Genomic DNA, 17327 nt, shown 5'->3' on the forward strand with positions numbered 1-17327 from the left:
ATTAAAGTGAACATGCACAAAGTGTACCATGGGATTACGTATGGGTATAACAGATGGGATGATTACGCACTTCTCAACATAGGTGCTGAGTTGTAACGTTACTGTTCCTTTATAAAACGATCCCTCAGTGACTTTGCAATGAACAGTTCTTCCCACACACATACATTCTCTTTGTTTCTTTCTCTCTCTCTCTCTCTCTCTCTCTCTCTCTCTCTCTCTCTCTCTTAGGAGCTGAAGCAACTACATAAATGTAACCATGTTGGAAATATCAGCTATGTAATTTATCATGTTCCAAAAGTGTTCAGTAGATCTGTCTTGGGTTTGTGTCAATTTCATTGAATTCAAGTTTTTTTTGTGACTTGCATACAGCAGAGGTCCAACTATGTATGGCCCATGATGAACTGGGTGCCTGGGAAATTGCTCCAAGGTGACTTGAAACAGAAAGTGAGGCAAGGCTGGGCTTGTGATTCAGAGGAGCCATAAACATGGCTGAAGACACTTCACAGCACACACTGACACCTAGACCTTCTGGCAATGCAAAGCCTGTCCCAAACCTCACCTGCAAACATAATCAAACTAACATATTAGAGGTCAAAGAAGTAGTTCAATTTTGTTCAACTTTTCTGATTAACAGTGAGCTTTTTCTCAAACCTAATTCCGGAGATGTTTCTGACTGTACACACATGGGATCCCAACAGGGTACACCTCTTTGCACATGAAGCTCAATGGTCAACCACTAGACTAAAGCCCTCACATGAAAAGGTAATGTGGTTTATCCACTTTCTGGTTTTCATCTTTGTAAATCTGTTAACCACCATAATATGCACAAGTACTTATATTCCATCTGCCTTGCTGAGGAGTACAAATACATTCAACAAAAAGTAGTATATGCACATATTATTGTTTCTAATTCTCCCAGCAGAATTTGTATTTGCCTATTCTATATACAAATTTTAGTTCTTTCTAATAATGTCTAGCAAGAAGAAAAAGAACTTCTCCACTAGAAAGCTGGTCAAGTGTGAAAAATCAAATGCAGTCATTTGAAACACTTTATTGTGTGTATCATGTAGCTTTTGCTATTTCACATTTAAATGGGTGTTGCTAAATGCTGCAGCATGCTGCTAATATCTGAGACAGCGGGGAAGGAAAAGGGAGAAGAGGAAAAGAAATAATTAAAAAACTGAACTGATGAAAAACCTGCACACTGGTCTAGCAAGGCTGTATATATTGATTAACTATTGTTGTTTGTGGGACACATTCTTCTTGGTGCTTTATCAAAAAGTAGAATAGTTATGGAGAATACAAATGTAAGGAAATGTTTGTCTAATATGTTGATAATTATGTTCTTTGCTTAAAAAACAAGGAAACATTAAATATAGTGTTAAATATCATAAATATGGAGAAGTTGCTTGATTTTTTTCCAACAATTTTGGAAGTCTATTTATTTCTTATCCTTGCCATCAAATAACACTTGGCCCAGGAAAGATGAGCAATTGTTCATTATCTGTCACAGTTGTTTTCCTCTTTTATCCACACAACATAGTTAGGCTTAATGGCAACATACCCAAAGATACCCATGAGGCATCTTGACTGAAGAGGGATTTTAACTCAAGTCTATTGAGCTCAAAATAAAAAACACTGTCAGACTAGCTCCTCAAAAACACTATGATTACTGAGTCCAGTTACATTCTATGTATTTTCTCACCATACTAAAAAGATAAAAACCAGGTTTTTTCCAAAGCAGTCTCCAATCTGTGCTCTGCAAACATGAAACAGTTTTGATTTTAAATCTAATAGAATTAGTTATATTTAAAACTATGTATGGGCACAAGAAAACTCTTTAAATCTTCAGATCAAGGCTATCAATGTACCAGGATCTAGAATACTATTTTATAAAAGAATCTTCTTATTTCACTACCTTTGACTGAGGGACCAATGACATTCTCTTAAATTGCTCCCCTTATTATTTGATCAACCAATAAAGAAATTATTAAAAGTACTGGATCTGTTTTGGGGACAAGGTTCAGCATCTTTGGTAGCTCCTTTGAAGTTCCACCTAAAATCTGGAACAGCTCTACTGCTCAGGTTTTTTTATCATGTCAGACGCAAATTGAGAACATACTGCAAGTTGCTTCTGGTGTGAGAGAACAGGCAACCTACAAACACGTTGCCCAGGAGACGCCCAGGTAATGTCTTCTCTCATGTCCCCATTGCTCAGCTGAAATGGGAGTAATTAACCATGACTACTTTAGGTGAAACAACATGTAATATCCTATTGAGTTGTTTTTATAATTTATACTCATATAAGAAGTAGCTGGGGAGGAAAATAGTTCTTTTTAAAATTATTAAACAAAGGTCTTTTCATGGTGCTCAGAGTAGCAGTCACATTACTTTGGGATATGATGCTATGGCTGGGACAGAAAGTGTGGCTGTTTCAATAGCTGCTTCTGCAAATGCTCAAGCATCACTACTTGATACAGTTTTAAGGTGCACCTGTGTAGAATAAAGGCAGCTTGACACCACTTAAATTGCCATGTATCAATACTAAGGAAACATGGGAGTAGTTTTACAAGGTTTTTTGCTTCCTCCACCAAAGAGTGCTGATGCCGCATCCAAATGACAACTCCCCAAATTTTATACCATTGTGCCATGGCAATTAAAGTTGTGTCAGCCTGAATTTCTACCACTGTAGGGTGGTCCTACACAGTTGGCTTGGGCCCAAATCAGTTTGAATGAAAATGATTTGTAATATTTGATGGTCCGTTTCATATAATCTCCAAAAATGGAACAGGGAGGAGGGAGCCGAAAAGCTCAGGAAAACCGATTAAGAGAGCCAGATTTTATCAGCTACAGAGAGGACAGAGTTAAGTCTGCAATATACCTAAGGCAGGGGCTGCCGTGGGGCTCCTGGAAAAGGTGGGATTCTTGCAGTCTTTTTCTCCCTCCCCAGCAGAAGTAGCATCTGTCCATTTCTTTTTGGAAAGTTTCCTAGGCTCCTCCTCCAGAGAGTGCCCTGCTAGGAACTCACATTGAAAAGTCTCTGAATTCCTCTCAGAGCTTGATGGGAGTTGAAGTTTTTTTTTTCACTCTCTGTTACTCATCCAATAAAAAGTCTGGTTGTGTCCATGCTCTGATTGGCTGAGCATGGACACAACCGGCAACTATAATTCCTAGAATTCTTGCTGTTTGTCTTATTTTTTAAAATGCTATGGTAAAAACTTAAAATAATTCTAAAAGATCAGTAGATTGGTGCATTGTTTTGAAACTTGGCAGGCCTGCAATTGTAAAGAGAGTCTAAAACTGAGGTAGGTTTCATGCAGATATTCCTTAAAATGACTAAGGATTGAGCCTTTAAAGTTTCCCATTGTAGCCAATGGGCCGAATCTTTGCCTAATGAAAATGGCAACACCCTTCTCAATTCAAGTAACTTCCCAGTAAACAGAATGAGGAGCCAGTCTACAATGGACCCCAAAATATTATGCCTTCTGCCAAAATTGCATGTCTCTACTACACAGTCTGATAAAGTGGGCCATAACTGGCATCTGAAACACTGATTCCAGACGATTTTGCAGCCGAACAAGGATCCGTGAACCACTTCGGTGGAATGAGAAGGGAAAGCTCTCCTCTTCCTTTTCCCAGGCTCCTTTGCCAGTCACTTGACACAGAAGGAGGAAGAGGTACTGCTGAGTATAAGATAGGTCATCCTGTTCTGCTGTCACTGGCAGAGATTAGTGGGGGAGGAGGAAAAGCCATCCTGCATCCCCAGGCCTTCTGAACATGGGGAGCATGGTGTTGCTATTAGGAACTGGCTGCCAGTTCCTATGTAGACCCAGCTGGGTGTGTCATGACTGCCAAAACCCAATCGAAAACTGGAATCCTGGTAAAGGATTCATGCTTTCCCTGAGTTATTCTAATCTGGAATGCAGCCTCCTTAAGCATCTTTCCTTGGATCAAACCGATCAACCCCTGTGGGCTATCCAAACTCATATCAACCTAAATAGTCAGTGTAGATGGCCTTTGCCCCAGAATGGAAAGAGTAGCACATATGGATGTGCATTGTCAGAGCAATAAAGGAGATCTTTGTTCAATATTGTAAAAATCTGAAGATATTTTTACGTCACTCATACAAGTAGGTAAGTGTAATACAGTAGAGTCCCACTTATCCAACATAAACGGGCCGGCAGAACGTTGGATAAGCGAATATGTTGGATAAGAAGGAGAGATTAAGAAAAAGCCTATTAAACACCAAATTAGGTTATGATTTTACAAATTAAACACCAAAACATCATGTTATACAACAAATTTGACAGAAAAAGTAGTTCAATGCGCAGTAATGCTATGTAGTAATTACTGTATTTACGAATTTAGCACCAAAATATCACGATGTATTGAAAACATTGACTACAAAAATGCGTTGGATAATCCAGAACGTTGGATAAGCGAATGTTGGATAAGTGAGACTCTACTGTATTTAGCTAGCTGTTGTCTCTCATTAAAGCGAAATGGGCAGTGTGTGTGGAGTCATTATCTTCTCTAAAATGATATCATTTTTACTTGTTACTTGGAAAAATAACAAACTATTGGTAATAGAATCACAATTATTATCTCCACACTCTGCTACATATCTATAGTACTCTTAGGGCACCAATACCTGCATTCATTAAATAGTGGCTTTCAACTTTTGGTTCTACAGATGTTTTGGACTTCAACTTCCAGAAGTTAATGTTAGTATGGCTAATGCCCAATAATTCTAGGATCTGAACTCCCAAATAACTGTAAATTAGGCAAAAGTTTGAAACTAAAATACAGTACACCTCATAATCCAAAAGCCTGTTTTTCTCACCCTGATAACACATGGAAGCTATTTCTCCCACAAATCTCTGCCATTATTTCCTCCCCACAATGTGCTAGTCCTGGTACTGCATTGTAAATAATAATGGAAAACACAGTAGGACAAAAAAATAAATCTGCAAGTCAGAACATTGCTTTGAGAAAACAGCCATTTAGGCTGCAGTTACTAAATAACCACTGATTTTGTCAGCTTTCCAAATGAAAAACCATCAGATAATATTCACAAAATCCAAGTCCATGATTGTTAAATGCCACTGAAATAGTACCATAGAGAAAAGGCTTATTTCAGCAAAGTCTTAGAGTTCAGGAGAAATGAGGAGTACAAATGTGTCTTCTCTTCTCTAAAAAAAAAATGTGTTTTCTTTCTTTTGTTACCTTCATTGAGAATAATATAAACATTAACATGCCATGCTCCTACACCTCGGGATCAATATTTGCATTTGACACCCAGTCTTGCACTGATGAAATCCATCACTTGCGTCATTTTTAGTCTTGACCTGATGCAAGGCAAGACTAAACAAGAAAGGAAAAGAGTATATGGAGAAAAGTGGGAAACGTCATATTAAGAAAAGTCTTGGACAATAATTTGAACACATCCTTGCCCAGCAGTTGGATAGTATAGGACGAGATGTTTTAACATGATATATTTTTAAGGTCTAGGTTTTATTTTTCAAAACCTATAGTCAGAGTAGGGTCTTAAAAGTATCTTTTATAATGGTGTTAAATTTTAATTTATATCCTAATCTAATGTAAACACTGTACTGATGTGAATGGATGATTATAAGGTGGGATTCTATGTTGGTCGCTGACCGTAAATAAAGATTTGATTTGAAAACATCCTTGCTAGTAATTTCACTATAATATATCCCTCAATCAGGACCTTTTCTCTATAATGTGATTTTTATTCCTTTTCAAATACTGGCAAGCTAGATTATATGTTTCCAATTTTTTAAAAGTGTGAAGATGTAACTGTTTTGGTCTACAACTTCCAGAATAGCCCAAATACAATGACCAACTTTGGTAGTGCAGCCCTATATAGGTCTTAATCCAAAGGAACTGAATTTGGATCACAACCTAAGAGTATATCCGCACTGTAGTATTGATGTAAACAGTTTGGCACCTCTTGAACTGCCATTACTGCCATGAATTCTAGGAGTTTGGTGAGGCACCAGCACTCTTGGTCTGAGAAGGTTAGACACCTTATAAAACTACAAATTCCAGGATTTTATAGCACTGGGCTGTCATGGAACCCAGTTACAGGGCTTTGGTAATTCAGCCCTGTAACTGGGAGTCATAACATAAACAATCCCAGGAGCACCTGGCAGAAGAAGATAGAATATGCCTGGGAACCTGGGGCCGAAAGTATAAACAATTATAATTGGTCTAGTGTGTGAAAATAGTAGTAATGTGATATTGGGGGTGGGACTTGATGATGATATTTACGTGTGGTGTTACGTAGCATCAAAAGTTATAAAAATAGTTGTATGTAAACATTGGGTCATTCCTGACTTTTCCAAAGTCATGTGTTCTTCAATAAAGATTGGATTTGAGAGCAGCCATCTCTGATCTGTGTTCAGACTGATCCTTTGAAGTGAGCAGGACAATTAAGTCAGGAATCCCAGTTCTCACCCTCCTGCAAATTTGCAGTGAAGAGATAATGAGCAGGGAAGGAGATCAAAGCCATGACGGAGCAAAGGGGCCTCCGCTGGGAGCTCTGCCGTTGGCAGAAGAGACATTGCAAGCCATAGCTTCCTCTACGGGGTACCCCAAGCCGGACGGCGTGACCCAGAGGATTCCCAGAGGGGGAAGAGGCGTTCCGGCGGCGGCAGAAACCAGTTGGGGATCTGGAGGAAGCATGCCGGAGACCGTGGCCCAGCGGTTATCCATCCTGGAAACTCATTTATCCAGGCTGTCGGATACCGTGGGGAGAATAGTGCCAATATTGGAAGAGAATCTCCAAAAAGAGCACATCCGATATGGCGCCGAGAGAGAGCCAAGCAAAGGAGGCGATTGGAGCCAGAGGGGACAGCGAGCTTCAACGCAGAGTCCCGCGGCGGCAAGGGACGAGGGAGACGAGGAATATTGGCAAGAGCTGGAGTTCCGGGACAGAATGGCGCGCGAAGTGGAGCGCCAGCAAGCTCTGGGAACTCTGAGGCCGCCAACCCCAACAGAGCTCCCAACCCCCCGAATGGGCATCGGAGTAGAAAGACCACTGGGGCCAGGGATCGGGTCCAGTGGATTAGCTGACGAAGGCGGAGAGGAGCAGGAGATCCAGGAAGAGGAGGAGGATGTGCCGTACGACGGGGAAAGGCGAGATGCGGGGGCTACAGCGAGGCCAGTATGCGGATGGGGGGAAGGGCCGACAGCGGCGGCAGGATTTCGGGAGCCGCGCAGAATGACCACCGGAGTGGGGCGCGGCGTGATCCAAGGAAACCCGATGCAACCCTTCCCCATGCCTCCCAGACAGCATCAACGGGCCGCTGAATGGATGCCAAGAAGGGAAGATCTCAAGCTAGAATACGGAGGGGAATCAGCCGAACTGAACTTTTTTCTAATTAGCATCAGGGGATATATGGAAGACAATGCACACACATTCCCCTCCGAAGCAAGCAGGGTTCGGGCCATCGGCAACACACTAAAGAGAGGAGCGGCCAGCTGGTATGTGCAACTACATGCCAGACAGGACCCATGCCTGAGGTCAGTGCCCCGCTTCCTCGCCGCACTGGAAAACCGGTTCAGAGACCGGCTAGAGCAATTGAGAGCTCGAGACCAGCTTAGAGGAATAAAGCAGAGGGACAAAACGGTGCCCGAGTACGCAGAAGAATTCCTCCACCTCGCGGAAAGGGTACCAGAGTGGTCTGAAGTGACCAAAGTGGAATTATTTAAAGAGGGACTACGCCCCGAGATTTTCAGCTGGGCAGCGCACAGAGATGACCCCGAAACGCTCCAGGGATGGATTCAACTAGCGGGGCGCGTTGAATCCACCCTGGCCCAAGTAAAGCGCTTCAGGAGCAGCGGCGGCCAGCAAAGACCGGTGGCGAGAGGTCGAGGAGAAACGAGGAAGCAGGAAAGACCTGGAGGGAGGCCGGGGATTCCCTCCAGAGGAGACGACAACAAACCTAAACCGGGATGCTTTGTATGTGGGAAGACGGGCCATCGAGCAGCAGAATGCTGGGCACGGAAGGGGGAGCCGCCAAAACCCTCAAAGCCCAAGCCAGCAACCGGGAGGCGTGCGGAGGAGGAGGTGCAAGCCCCAGAATCTCCAGAAAAATTGGTGAGTCGGGACAAACGCATGATAGTAGTGCCAATCTGCCTATCGGGGCTAGAGAATCGGGCCACCTGCAAGGCATTTGTGGATTGTGGTTGTTCCAGGAATATTATAACTCCAGAGTTAGCAGGAGCGTTGAAATGCCAGCAGATGGCGCTTGACTCCCCAATTGCGTTTTCGCAGCTAGACGGATCAGTGGCTACTGGGGAAGTATCTACAAAGGAAATACGGGAGGTCCCATGTAAAATAGGCAAATGGGAAGGAAGAATATCCTTTGTGATAGCCCCTATTGCCACATACCACGTAATATTAGGGATACCATGGCTCGAACAGGCAAATCCCGAAGTAGATTGGAGAGGAAAGAGCCTAGCATTTAAAGAACAGCAGACGCAATGGGAGATAAGCAAGATTGCAGAAGAGGAGGACGAGGGAGATGAAGAAGGTGAAATAGACCCACTGCTATTGCCACCTGAATACAGAGACTTTGTGGATGTGTTCAATCAGAAAGAGGCAAGTAAATTACCTCCCAAAAGGAATATAGAAGTAGAAATTGAAATAACCCCCGGAGCAAACTTACCAAAACCAAAAGTGTATCCCATGTCTGTGCAGGAGAAGGAGGAATTGAGGAAATACATTGATAAAAACCTGGCGCGGGGCTTCATTAAGCCATCCAATTCTCCTCTCGGGGCCCCAGTGTTATTCAGGAGAAAGAAAGACAACTCCCTAAGATTGTGCATTGATTATCGAAATTTAAATGCAATTACTAAGGACAATAAATACCCTATGCCCTTAGTAAAGGATTTAATTACCGTATTGAAAAAAGGGAGCATATTTACTAAACTTGATTTAATTGAAGCATATCATAAATTAAGGATCAAACCGGAAGATACTTGGAAAACTGCATTTTCCTGCGCATTCGGCCATTTTGAATATAAAATTTTACCTTTCGGTTTAAAAAATGGAGGCGGGTGCTTTATGCAGCTTATAAATGAAATACTGCACCCATTGTTGTACAGAGGGGTATTCATATTTCTTGATGATATCTTGATTGTGACTGAAGATAAGGAAAAGCACGTGAAATTGGTCCGGGAAGTTTTGCAGAGACTAAGAGAAGCAAAGCTGTACGCAAAACTGTCCAAATGTGAATTTAATAAAACTCAAATTGACTTTCTGGGGTATCGGATATCTCCAGAAGGGTTAGCTATGGATCCAGCTAAAGTATCAGATGTAAAAGAATGGGGAGTGCCTCAAACAAGGAGGCAATTGCAATCGTTTCTGGGGTTTGCAAATTTTTATAGATCCTTCATAAAAGGCTTCGCGCAAATAACTGCACCCCTTACGGAACTTTTAAAAACAAAAGGGAAAGGAGAGACAGCAAAAGTAAAAGCTCCTGGCGCCAAACTAAGTTGGACGCCAGAATGCCAAAAGGCATTTGAAACCCTAAAAGAATGCTTCACAGAAGGACCCATTCTAAAACACCCCGATATCAGGAGCCCTTTCATAATCCATTGCGATGCCTCAGACTGTGCGTATGGGGCAGTACTATTGCAAAAGGATCAAAATGGGAACTTAAAACCCTGTGGATATTTGTCCCGGAAGTTCAGCGAAACTGAAAAATGTTGGCCGATATGGGAAAAAGAGGCACTAGCCATATTAAAAGCCTTAGAATGCTGGCGACACTTTCTCGAAGGAAGCGGAATCCCATTTGAAATTTGGTCTGACCATAAGAACCTCCAGTATTTAAAGTCCCCTCGAAAATTGTCCCCCAAACAGATTAGATGGGCACAATACTTCAGCAGGTTCGATTTCCAATTAAAGTTTTTTCAGGGGAAGCAGAATGTCTTGGCAGATGCTCTTTCACGCATGCCTCAACACGAAGGAATACCCACAGCAAAAGAGGGAACAATATTCTCCGACAAACAATGGGGTTTAGCTGTCAGAACAAGAGCACAAACCCAAAAGGAGAACACTGCTATGGTTGAACTCGACGGAAAAGATAATTGGGGAAACGAGCTGAAACAGTCTTATGAAGGAGACCAGTGGATCGCATCCAATGCAGAACAGGGGGAGCAGAAGGGGGGATTTTGGTTTGTGAACAAGAAACTGTATATCCCAGCAACATTAAGGATCAAGATTTTGCATCGTTTTCACAACAACCAGAGCGCTGGTCATACAGGAATTACAAAAACAACAAAAGCAATAGCAAAACATTGCTGGTGGCCAGGGATGAGGAAGGACATAAAAAATTATGTTGTTCAATGTGATGATTGTGCCAGAAATAAATCGAGAGGAGGGAAGCCAATGGGATTATTACAAACAGTAGCAGAACCTACCAGACCTTGGGAATGTGTAGCTATGGACTTTGTGGGGGAACTACCGGTTAGCAAAGGACATCGTTATATTTGGACAGTATTGGACCTGTTTTCTAAACAGGCCCACTTTATAGCACTGACGAAACTACCATCAGCCGAGAAACTAGCTGAATTGTACATAAACCACATTTACAAACTGCATGGATGTCCCAGTAGAGTGGTCAGTGACAGAGGAGTGTCAGAACCCTGCTACTAGAGCCTGGATGTGGCTCTGAGTTTCAGGGTCACTGACATTGATAAGACACCTGCGGCTCAGGACTTGGAGAAGAAACGGCTGCTGGACTTGGCGGGGAATTTGCGCGGGGTTTTACTGAGCGGGAAGAGACTGTTCAAATGAGGGGGAGGGTATATAAAGGAGGGTTGGCCGTAGTATCCCATTCTTGGCTTTTCTGATGTTCATGTTTCCTACAGTAAAAGTTTCTGGTGATATCACAGAGAGTCTTGTGTGTTCATTCAGGAGCGGCTGTGGTGAGCTGACACTAAGCCAAGAATACGGACACCATCCCGCTGTAGCGGTGAGGTGTAACATGCAAGTGGAGGATGAAGAGCTCTTGGGCGCAGGAGGAGGAAGGTCGGGAAGGGCCACTCCCGAGCCGGACGCTGAGTTCCACCAGCTGGCGGCCCTGGCGTCATCCACCGCTTATGCCCAGCCAAATGGGGTAACCCAGAGGCGCGGAGTGGTGCGGGGAGACAGCACCGGAGGAGAGGAAGGTTCACCTTCCCCAGGCCCACAAAGGATGGTGTTTCTGGAGGAGAGGATGTCGGCGATGGAGACCACCCTGGCAGTGATGTCGAGGGCGATGGAGCGCCTGGCGTTTTTGGCGGAGCCAGAGAGAGGAAGGGAACTTCGGGCTGGCTCAATGTGGGACGTGAGCGTGGGAAGCAGCCAGGGCTTTGCAGACCTCCCAGCACCGAAGGGAAGGGAAATGCGAAAGGAGCCCGGTGCCCGGCCCAAGATCCAAACAAGCCTGACGCGGGTGGAGGAGAGTGACGACGAAGGGGAAAAGCCTCCGAGAATCCCGGCTACGCTCCCAACTGAGACCCTGGTGCCCCTGGCGAATGCCGGGCGTGGCACAGGGCCAAGAGAAGCAGCAGCGGGGCCCACTGGTCCGCAAGGGGGCTTGCGACGGGCGGAGAATTGGGGATTGCCACCACAGGGACCCCTACCGAGACGAGAGGAACTAAGGATCGAGTTTGGGGGAGAGTCCTCTGAACTGGATTTTTTCCTGACCACGGTGAGGGGCTATATGGAGGACAATGCTCACACTTTTAGAACGGAATCCAGCCGGGTACGGGCCATTGGCGCAGTGTTGAAGAGGGGAGCGGCCAGCTGGTACGTTCAGCTGCACGCGCGGCGCGACCCATGTCTGGGGTCACTCCGACGCTTTATGGGGGCCCTGGAGACCCGTTTCCGAGATCCACTGGAGCAGATCCGGGCGAGGGAGAAGTTGAAGACCGTCTCCCAGGGGCAGAGGTCGGTATCTGAGTATGCGGAGGAGTTCCAATGCCTCGCTGAAAAGGTGCCGGAATGGTCTGCAGTAACAAAGATAGAACTCTTCAAAGAGGGTCTCAGGCGGGAGATCCTCTCCTGGGCGGTGCATCGTGATGAGCCTGACACACTGCGCGGATGGATTCAGCTGGCGGGGCGCATCGAGACATCGCTGGCCCAGGCGAGGAGGCACCGAGGAGGGCTACAGCAGCGGCCGCAGATGAAAGAGGGGAGCCGGAAGGAGGGATCAACCCCAGCCGGGAGGAGAACGGAGCCGACAGGGAACGTGAGCACCAGCAGGAGGGGCTGCTTCGTGTGCGGCCGGTTGGGCCACAGGGCTGCCGAGTGCTGGCAGAGAAAAGGGGAAGGCGGAGGCCAGCCCAAACCAAGAGCCGTGGCAGGGAAACGCGCCGAGGAAGAACCACCGATGAGGCACCACTCGGGGGGGTTGGTAAGTCAGGACAAAGCCATGATAGTGGTCCCCATTCAGCTTGAAAGTGGCAGCAAACACGCAACCTGCAAAGCATTTGTGGATTGTGGATGTTCCAGGAACATCATCTCCCCTGAATTAGCCGAGGGATTGGGATGCGAAAGAACGAACCTAGAATCCCCAATAGCTTTTTCGCAGTTGGACGGATCCACAGCATCGGGATCGTTAGCTAAGTACAGTGCCGAAGATGTAAAGTGTAAGATAGGGAGTTGGGAAGGAAAGGTGTCATTTGTGATATCACAAATAGCCAGCTATAATGTTATACTAGGCATGCCATGGCTGGGGCAGGCCAACCCGCAAATCAACTGGGAGGATAAGAGCATGATCTTCAGGATAGATTTAGAAGAAGGGAGCCAGGAAGTGGAGAGAGAGCCGGGGAAAAGGGGGGAGGAAGACTCTATCAGGATAGCAGAACTGGCAGATAAATTACCCCCAGAGTATCGGGATTTTGTGGACGTATTTGATGAGAAGGAAGCAGACAGTTTCCCACCGAAGCGGAGAGTTGAAGTGAAGATAGAGCTAGTCCCAGGAGCAGAGCTTCCCAAGGCAAAAATATACCCAATGTCGGCTAGGGAAAAGGAGGAACTGAGAAAATACATTGATAAAAACCTAGCGAGGGGTTTCATAGAGCCTTCAAATTCCCCTTTAGGGGCGCCTGTGTTGTTCAGGCGGAAAAAGGACCAAACGCTGAGGCTCTGCATTGACTACAGGGGCCTGAATGCAATCAGTTCTGTAAATAAATACCCCCTACCCTTAGTGAAGGACTTGATCGCCCAGTTATCGGAGGGACAGATATTCACTAAATTGGACTTAATTGAAGCGTACCATAAATTGCAGATCAAACCAGAGGACAGGTGGAAGACGGCCTTCTCCTGTGCATTCGGATTATTCAATTATCGTGTGCTCCCCTTCGGTTTGTGCGGCGGAGGTGCCGCGTTCATGCAATTAATCAACGAAGTGTTGCATCCATTGTTGTACAAGGGGGTCTTTGTTTTTTTAGATGACATATTGATAATATCTCGGACTAAGGAGCAACACATAGAACTAGTCAGGGAAGTCCTGCAAAAGTTGAGAGAAGCAAAACTGTATGCGAAGCTTGCCAAGTGCGAGTTCAATAAAGACCAGATAGACTTTCTGGGGTATAGGATTTCCTCCCAGGGAGTGGCGATGGACCCTGCGAAGGTAGAAGACGTGAGGGGGTGGGAAGCCCCCAAAACACGGAAGCAGCTGCAATCCTTCCTAGGGTTCGCAAACTTCTATAGAACATTTATCAAGGACTTTGCGCGCCTCACTTTGCCATTAACGGATTTGTTAAAGACTAAAGGCAGGGGAGAAACAGCCAAAGTGAAGGCCCCAGGGGCCAAACTGACATGGACAATAGAATGCCAGGAAGCTTTCGAAGCCCTTAAAAAGCGTTTTACTGAGGAGCCTGTCCTACAGCACCCTGATATGTCTAAAGCCTTTGTATTACATTGCGATGCGTCAGACCGGGCATATGGGGCAGTTCTGCTACAGAAAGACGAGGGGGGGAACCTGAAGCCATGTGGCTATCTGTCAAAAAAGTTTAGCGATACAGAAAAAAACTGGCCAATTTGGGAGAGAGAAGCCTTAGCTATTCTAAAAGCACTAGAGTGCTGGAGACACTTTCTGGAAGGAAGTGGAACACCGTTTGAGGTGTGGACTGATCATAGAAATCTACAGTATCTAAGATCCCCTCGTAAACTATCAGCGAAGCAAATTAGATGGGCCCAATATTTCAGCCGTTTTGATTTCAGACTCAGATTCTTCCAGGGGAAACATAACATACTCGCTGACGCTCTCTCTCGGATGCCTCAGCACGGGGGAGGAATTCAGGAATCTGAAGGGAGCCTATTCCTAGATAAGCAGTGGGGCCTGGCAGTACTAACTCGAGCACAAGCGGCCAAAGAAAACAAACGTACTGCCATTTCCACGGGGGGAGGAGAAATATGGGAGGAAGAGTTGAAACGAGCGTATGGAATGGACAAATGGTTACAAACTAACAAAGAAAAGGGAGAATTGTGTGGGGATTTGGTGTTTGTAAATAAGAAATTGTATATCCCTGAATGTTTAAGACGAGAAATGTTAAGGAAGTACCATGATAACAAAGGTGCGGGTCATCTAGGCCCCACCAGGACTATTAAACTGTTGGCCAAACAATGCTGGTGGCCCGGAATGAGGAAAGACGCCAGGGGGTACGTCACGCAGTGTGAATTATGTGCAGAGGGAAAAACACCACCGGGGAAGCCCCAGGGGCTATTGCAGAAGGTGGTGGAGCCCATGAGGCCATGGGAATGCGTAGCCATGGATTTTGTAGGCGAACTACCCCCCAGCAGAGGCCACAGATACATTTGGACAATATTGGACCTATTCTCAAAACAGGCACACTTTGTGGCCCTGCCAAAACTCCCTTCAGCTGAAAAACTTGCTGATTTGTATGTGAAGCATGTATATCGCCTACATGGGTGTCCCGACAAAATAATTAGCGACCGGGGAGTCCAATTTACTGCAAAATTTTGGGGAAAATTCTTACAGCTGTTAGGAGCAGAAAGGAACCTGAGCTCGGCCTTTCATCCCGCGACCAACGGGGGGGTCGAACGTACCCAACAGACACTGTGCCAATTCTTAAGGATGTACACCAATTATAGACAGGATGATTGGGCGGACCTTCTTCCGTTTGCTGAGATGGCTTTTAACGGGGCCGTACATTCGGCCACAGGTCGTGCCCCATTCGAAATAGTATACGGACAGGAGGTGGCACCTTTCCCCAGGCTACCCGAGTGGAAGGAAGGGGAGGGCCAGACCGACGAGGAATGGCCGGCCAAAATCAAGCAAGGGTGGCAAACCGTGGTAGAGGCATTGCGGGAAACACAAAAGAAGTACAAGCTCTTTGCGGATCGTAGGCGCCGAGAGGGGGACAAATTGGGCGAAGGAGATCTGGTTTGGCTGAGCACCAAAAACCTAAAATTGGGATTCCCATCCAAGAAATTGGCTCCACGCTATATAGGACCATTCAGGGTAGCAAAAAGAATAAACGAAGTGACCTATGAGCTGAGGCTACCCAAGGACCTAGGAAAGGTACACCCGGTATTCCATTGCAGCCTGTTAAAAAAGTATAAAGGAACTCTGGACGGCGGAGAACAATAGTTGTGTTTAATCTTTTCCTTCCAGGACGAAGGGGAGGAGGACGCCATGTCAGAACCCTGCTACTAGAGCCTGGATGTGGCTCTGAGTTTCAGGGTCACTGACATTGATAAGACACCTGCGGCTCAGGACTTGGAGAAGAAACGGCTGCTGGACTTGGCGGGGAATTTGCGCGGGGTTTTACTGAGCGGGAAGAGACTGTTCAAATGAGGGGGAGGGTATATAAAGGAGGGTTGGCCGTAGTATCCCATTCTTGGCTTTTCTGATGTTCATGTTTCCTACAGTAAAAGTTTCTGGTGATATCACAGAGAGTCTTGTGTGTTCATTCAGGAGCGGCTGTGGTGAGCTGACAGAGGAGTACAATTCACAGCAAAATTTTGGGAAAAATTCCTGGAAATGCTAGGAGCAGAAAGGAGTTTAAGTTCTGCTTTTCACCCCATGACAAATGGGGCGGTAGAACGTACTCAGCAGACACTTGGGCAGTTCCTTCGAATGTACTCTAACATGAGACAAAATGACTGGTCTCGGTGGTTGGCTTTTGCAGAACTAGCTTTTAATTCGACTATACATTCAGCAACAAATAAAACCCCCTTTGAAGTAGTTTACGGGTATGAAATACAGCCTCTGCCCCAGCTGCCGAGATGGACAGAGAATGAGGGAACAGAGGCAGGGAAATGGAAAGCGCAAATGATGGAATGCTGGAGTCAAGTGACTGCATCCTTAAAAGAAGCACATAAAAAGTACAAAGTATTCGCAGACAGAAAGAGGGTGGAAGGTGATAAATTGGAGAAAGGAGATTTAGTGTGGCTAAGTACCCAAAACATCAAACTGGGGCTACCTTCGAAAAAATTGGGCCCTAAATATATTGGACCATTTAGAATACAGGGTGTTATCAACGAGGTGACTTTCCAGTTGGCATTGCCAAAAAGTTTAGGGAAAATACACCCTGTATTCCATCGTAGCTTACTGAAAAAATATATGGGTACTTTGGACAAAATGGACACATAGAATTATTGTTTTGTTTCAGGCTTGTGATGAAAGAAGAACCGAAGAGGAGGACGAAGAAAAGGAGGGCACCATGTCATGGAACCCAGTTACAGGGCTTTGGTAATTCAGCCCTGTAACTGGGAGTCATAACATAAACAATCCCAGGAGCACCTGGCAGAAGAAGATAGAATATGCCTGGGAACCTGGGGCCGAAAGTATAAACAATTATAATTGGTCTAGTGTGTGAAAATGGTAGTAATGTGATATTGGGGGTGGGACTTGATGATGATATTTACGTGTGGTGTTACGTAGCATCAAAAGTTATAAAAATAGTTGTATGTAAACATTGGGTCATTCCTGACTTTTCCAAAGTCATGTGTTCTTCAATAAAGATTGGATTTGAGAGCAGCCATCTCTGATCTGCGTTCAGACTGATCCTTTGAAGTGAGCAGGACACTGGGCCATGGCAATAAAAGTGATTTCAAACTACAGTAGAGTCTCACTTATCCAACGTTCTGGATTATCCAACGCATTTTTGTAGTCAATGTTTTCAATACATCATGATATTTTGGTGCTAAATTCATAAATACAGTAATTACTACATAGCATTACTACGTATTGAACTACTTTTTCTGTCAAATTTGTTGTATAACATGATGTTTTGGTGCTTAATTTGTAAAATTATAACCTAATTTGATGTTTAATAGG

At 45.1% G+C, this 17327-nt stretch overlaps 2 protein-coding genes across 3 annotated transcripts in view; one reads left to right on the forward strand and one right to left on the reverse strand.

Annotated features, from left to right (window-relative positions):
• gabbr2 (gamma-aminobutyric acid type B receptor subunit 2) overlaps positions 1-17327 on the reverse strand; it is a 444511-nt gene that overhangs the window by 243017 nt on the left and 184167 nt on the right. The window lies entirely within an intron of this gene.
• On the forward strand, positions 6024-17033 carry LOC134299033 (uncharacterized). Its single transcript, XM_062980841.1, has 2 exons — positions 6024-8125; positions 16660-17033. The coding sequence occupies exons 1-2, from the start codon at positions 6509-6511 to the stop codon at positions 16741-16743; spliced, it is 1701 nt and encodes a 566-aa protein (XP_062836911.1). The 5' UTR covers positions 6024-6508; the 3' UTR covers positions 16744-17033.

The sequence above is a fragment of the Anolis carolinensis genome, chromosome 4 (assembly GCF_035594765.1).
Source record: "Anolis carolinensis isolate JA03-04 chromosome 4, rAnoCar3.1.pri, whole genome shotgun sequence".
Taxonomy (NCBI): domain Eukaryota; kingdom Metazoa; phylum Chordata; class Lepidosauria; order Squamata; family Dactyloidae; genus Anolis; species Anolis carolinensis.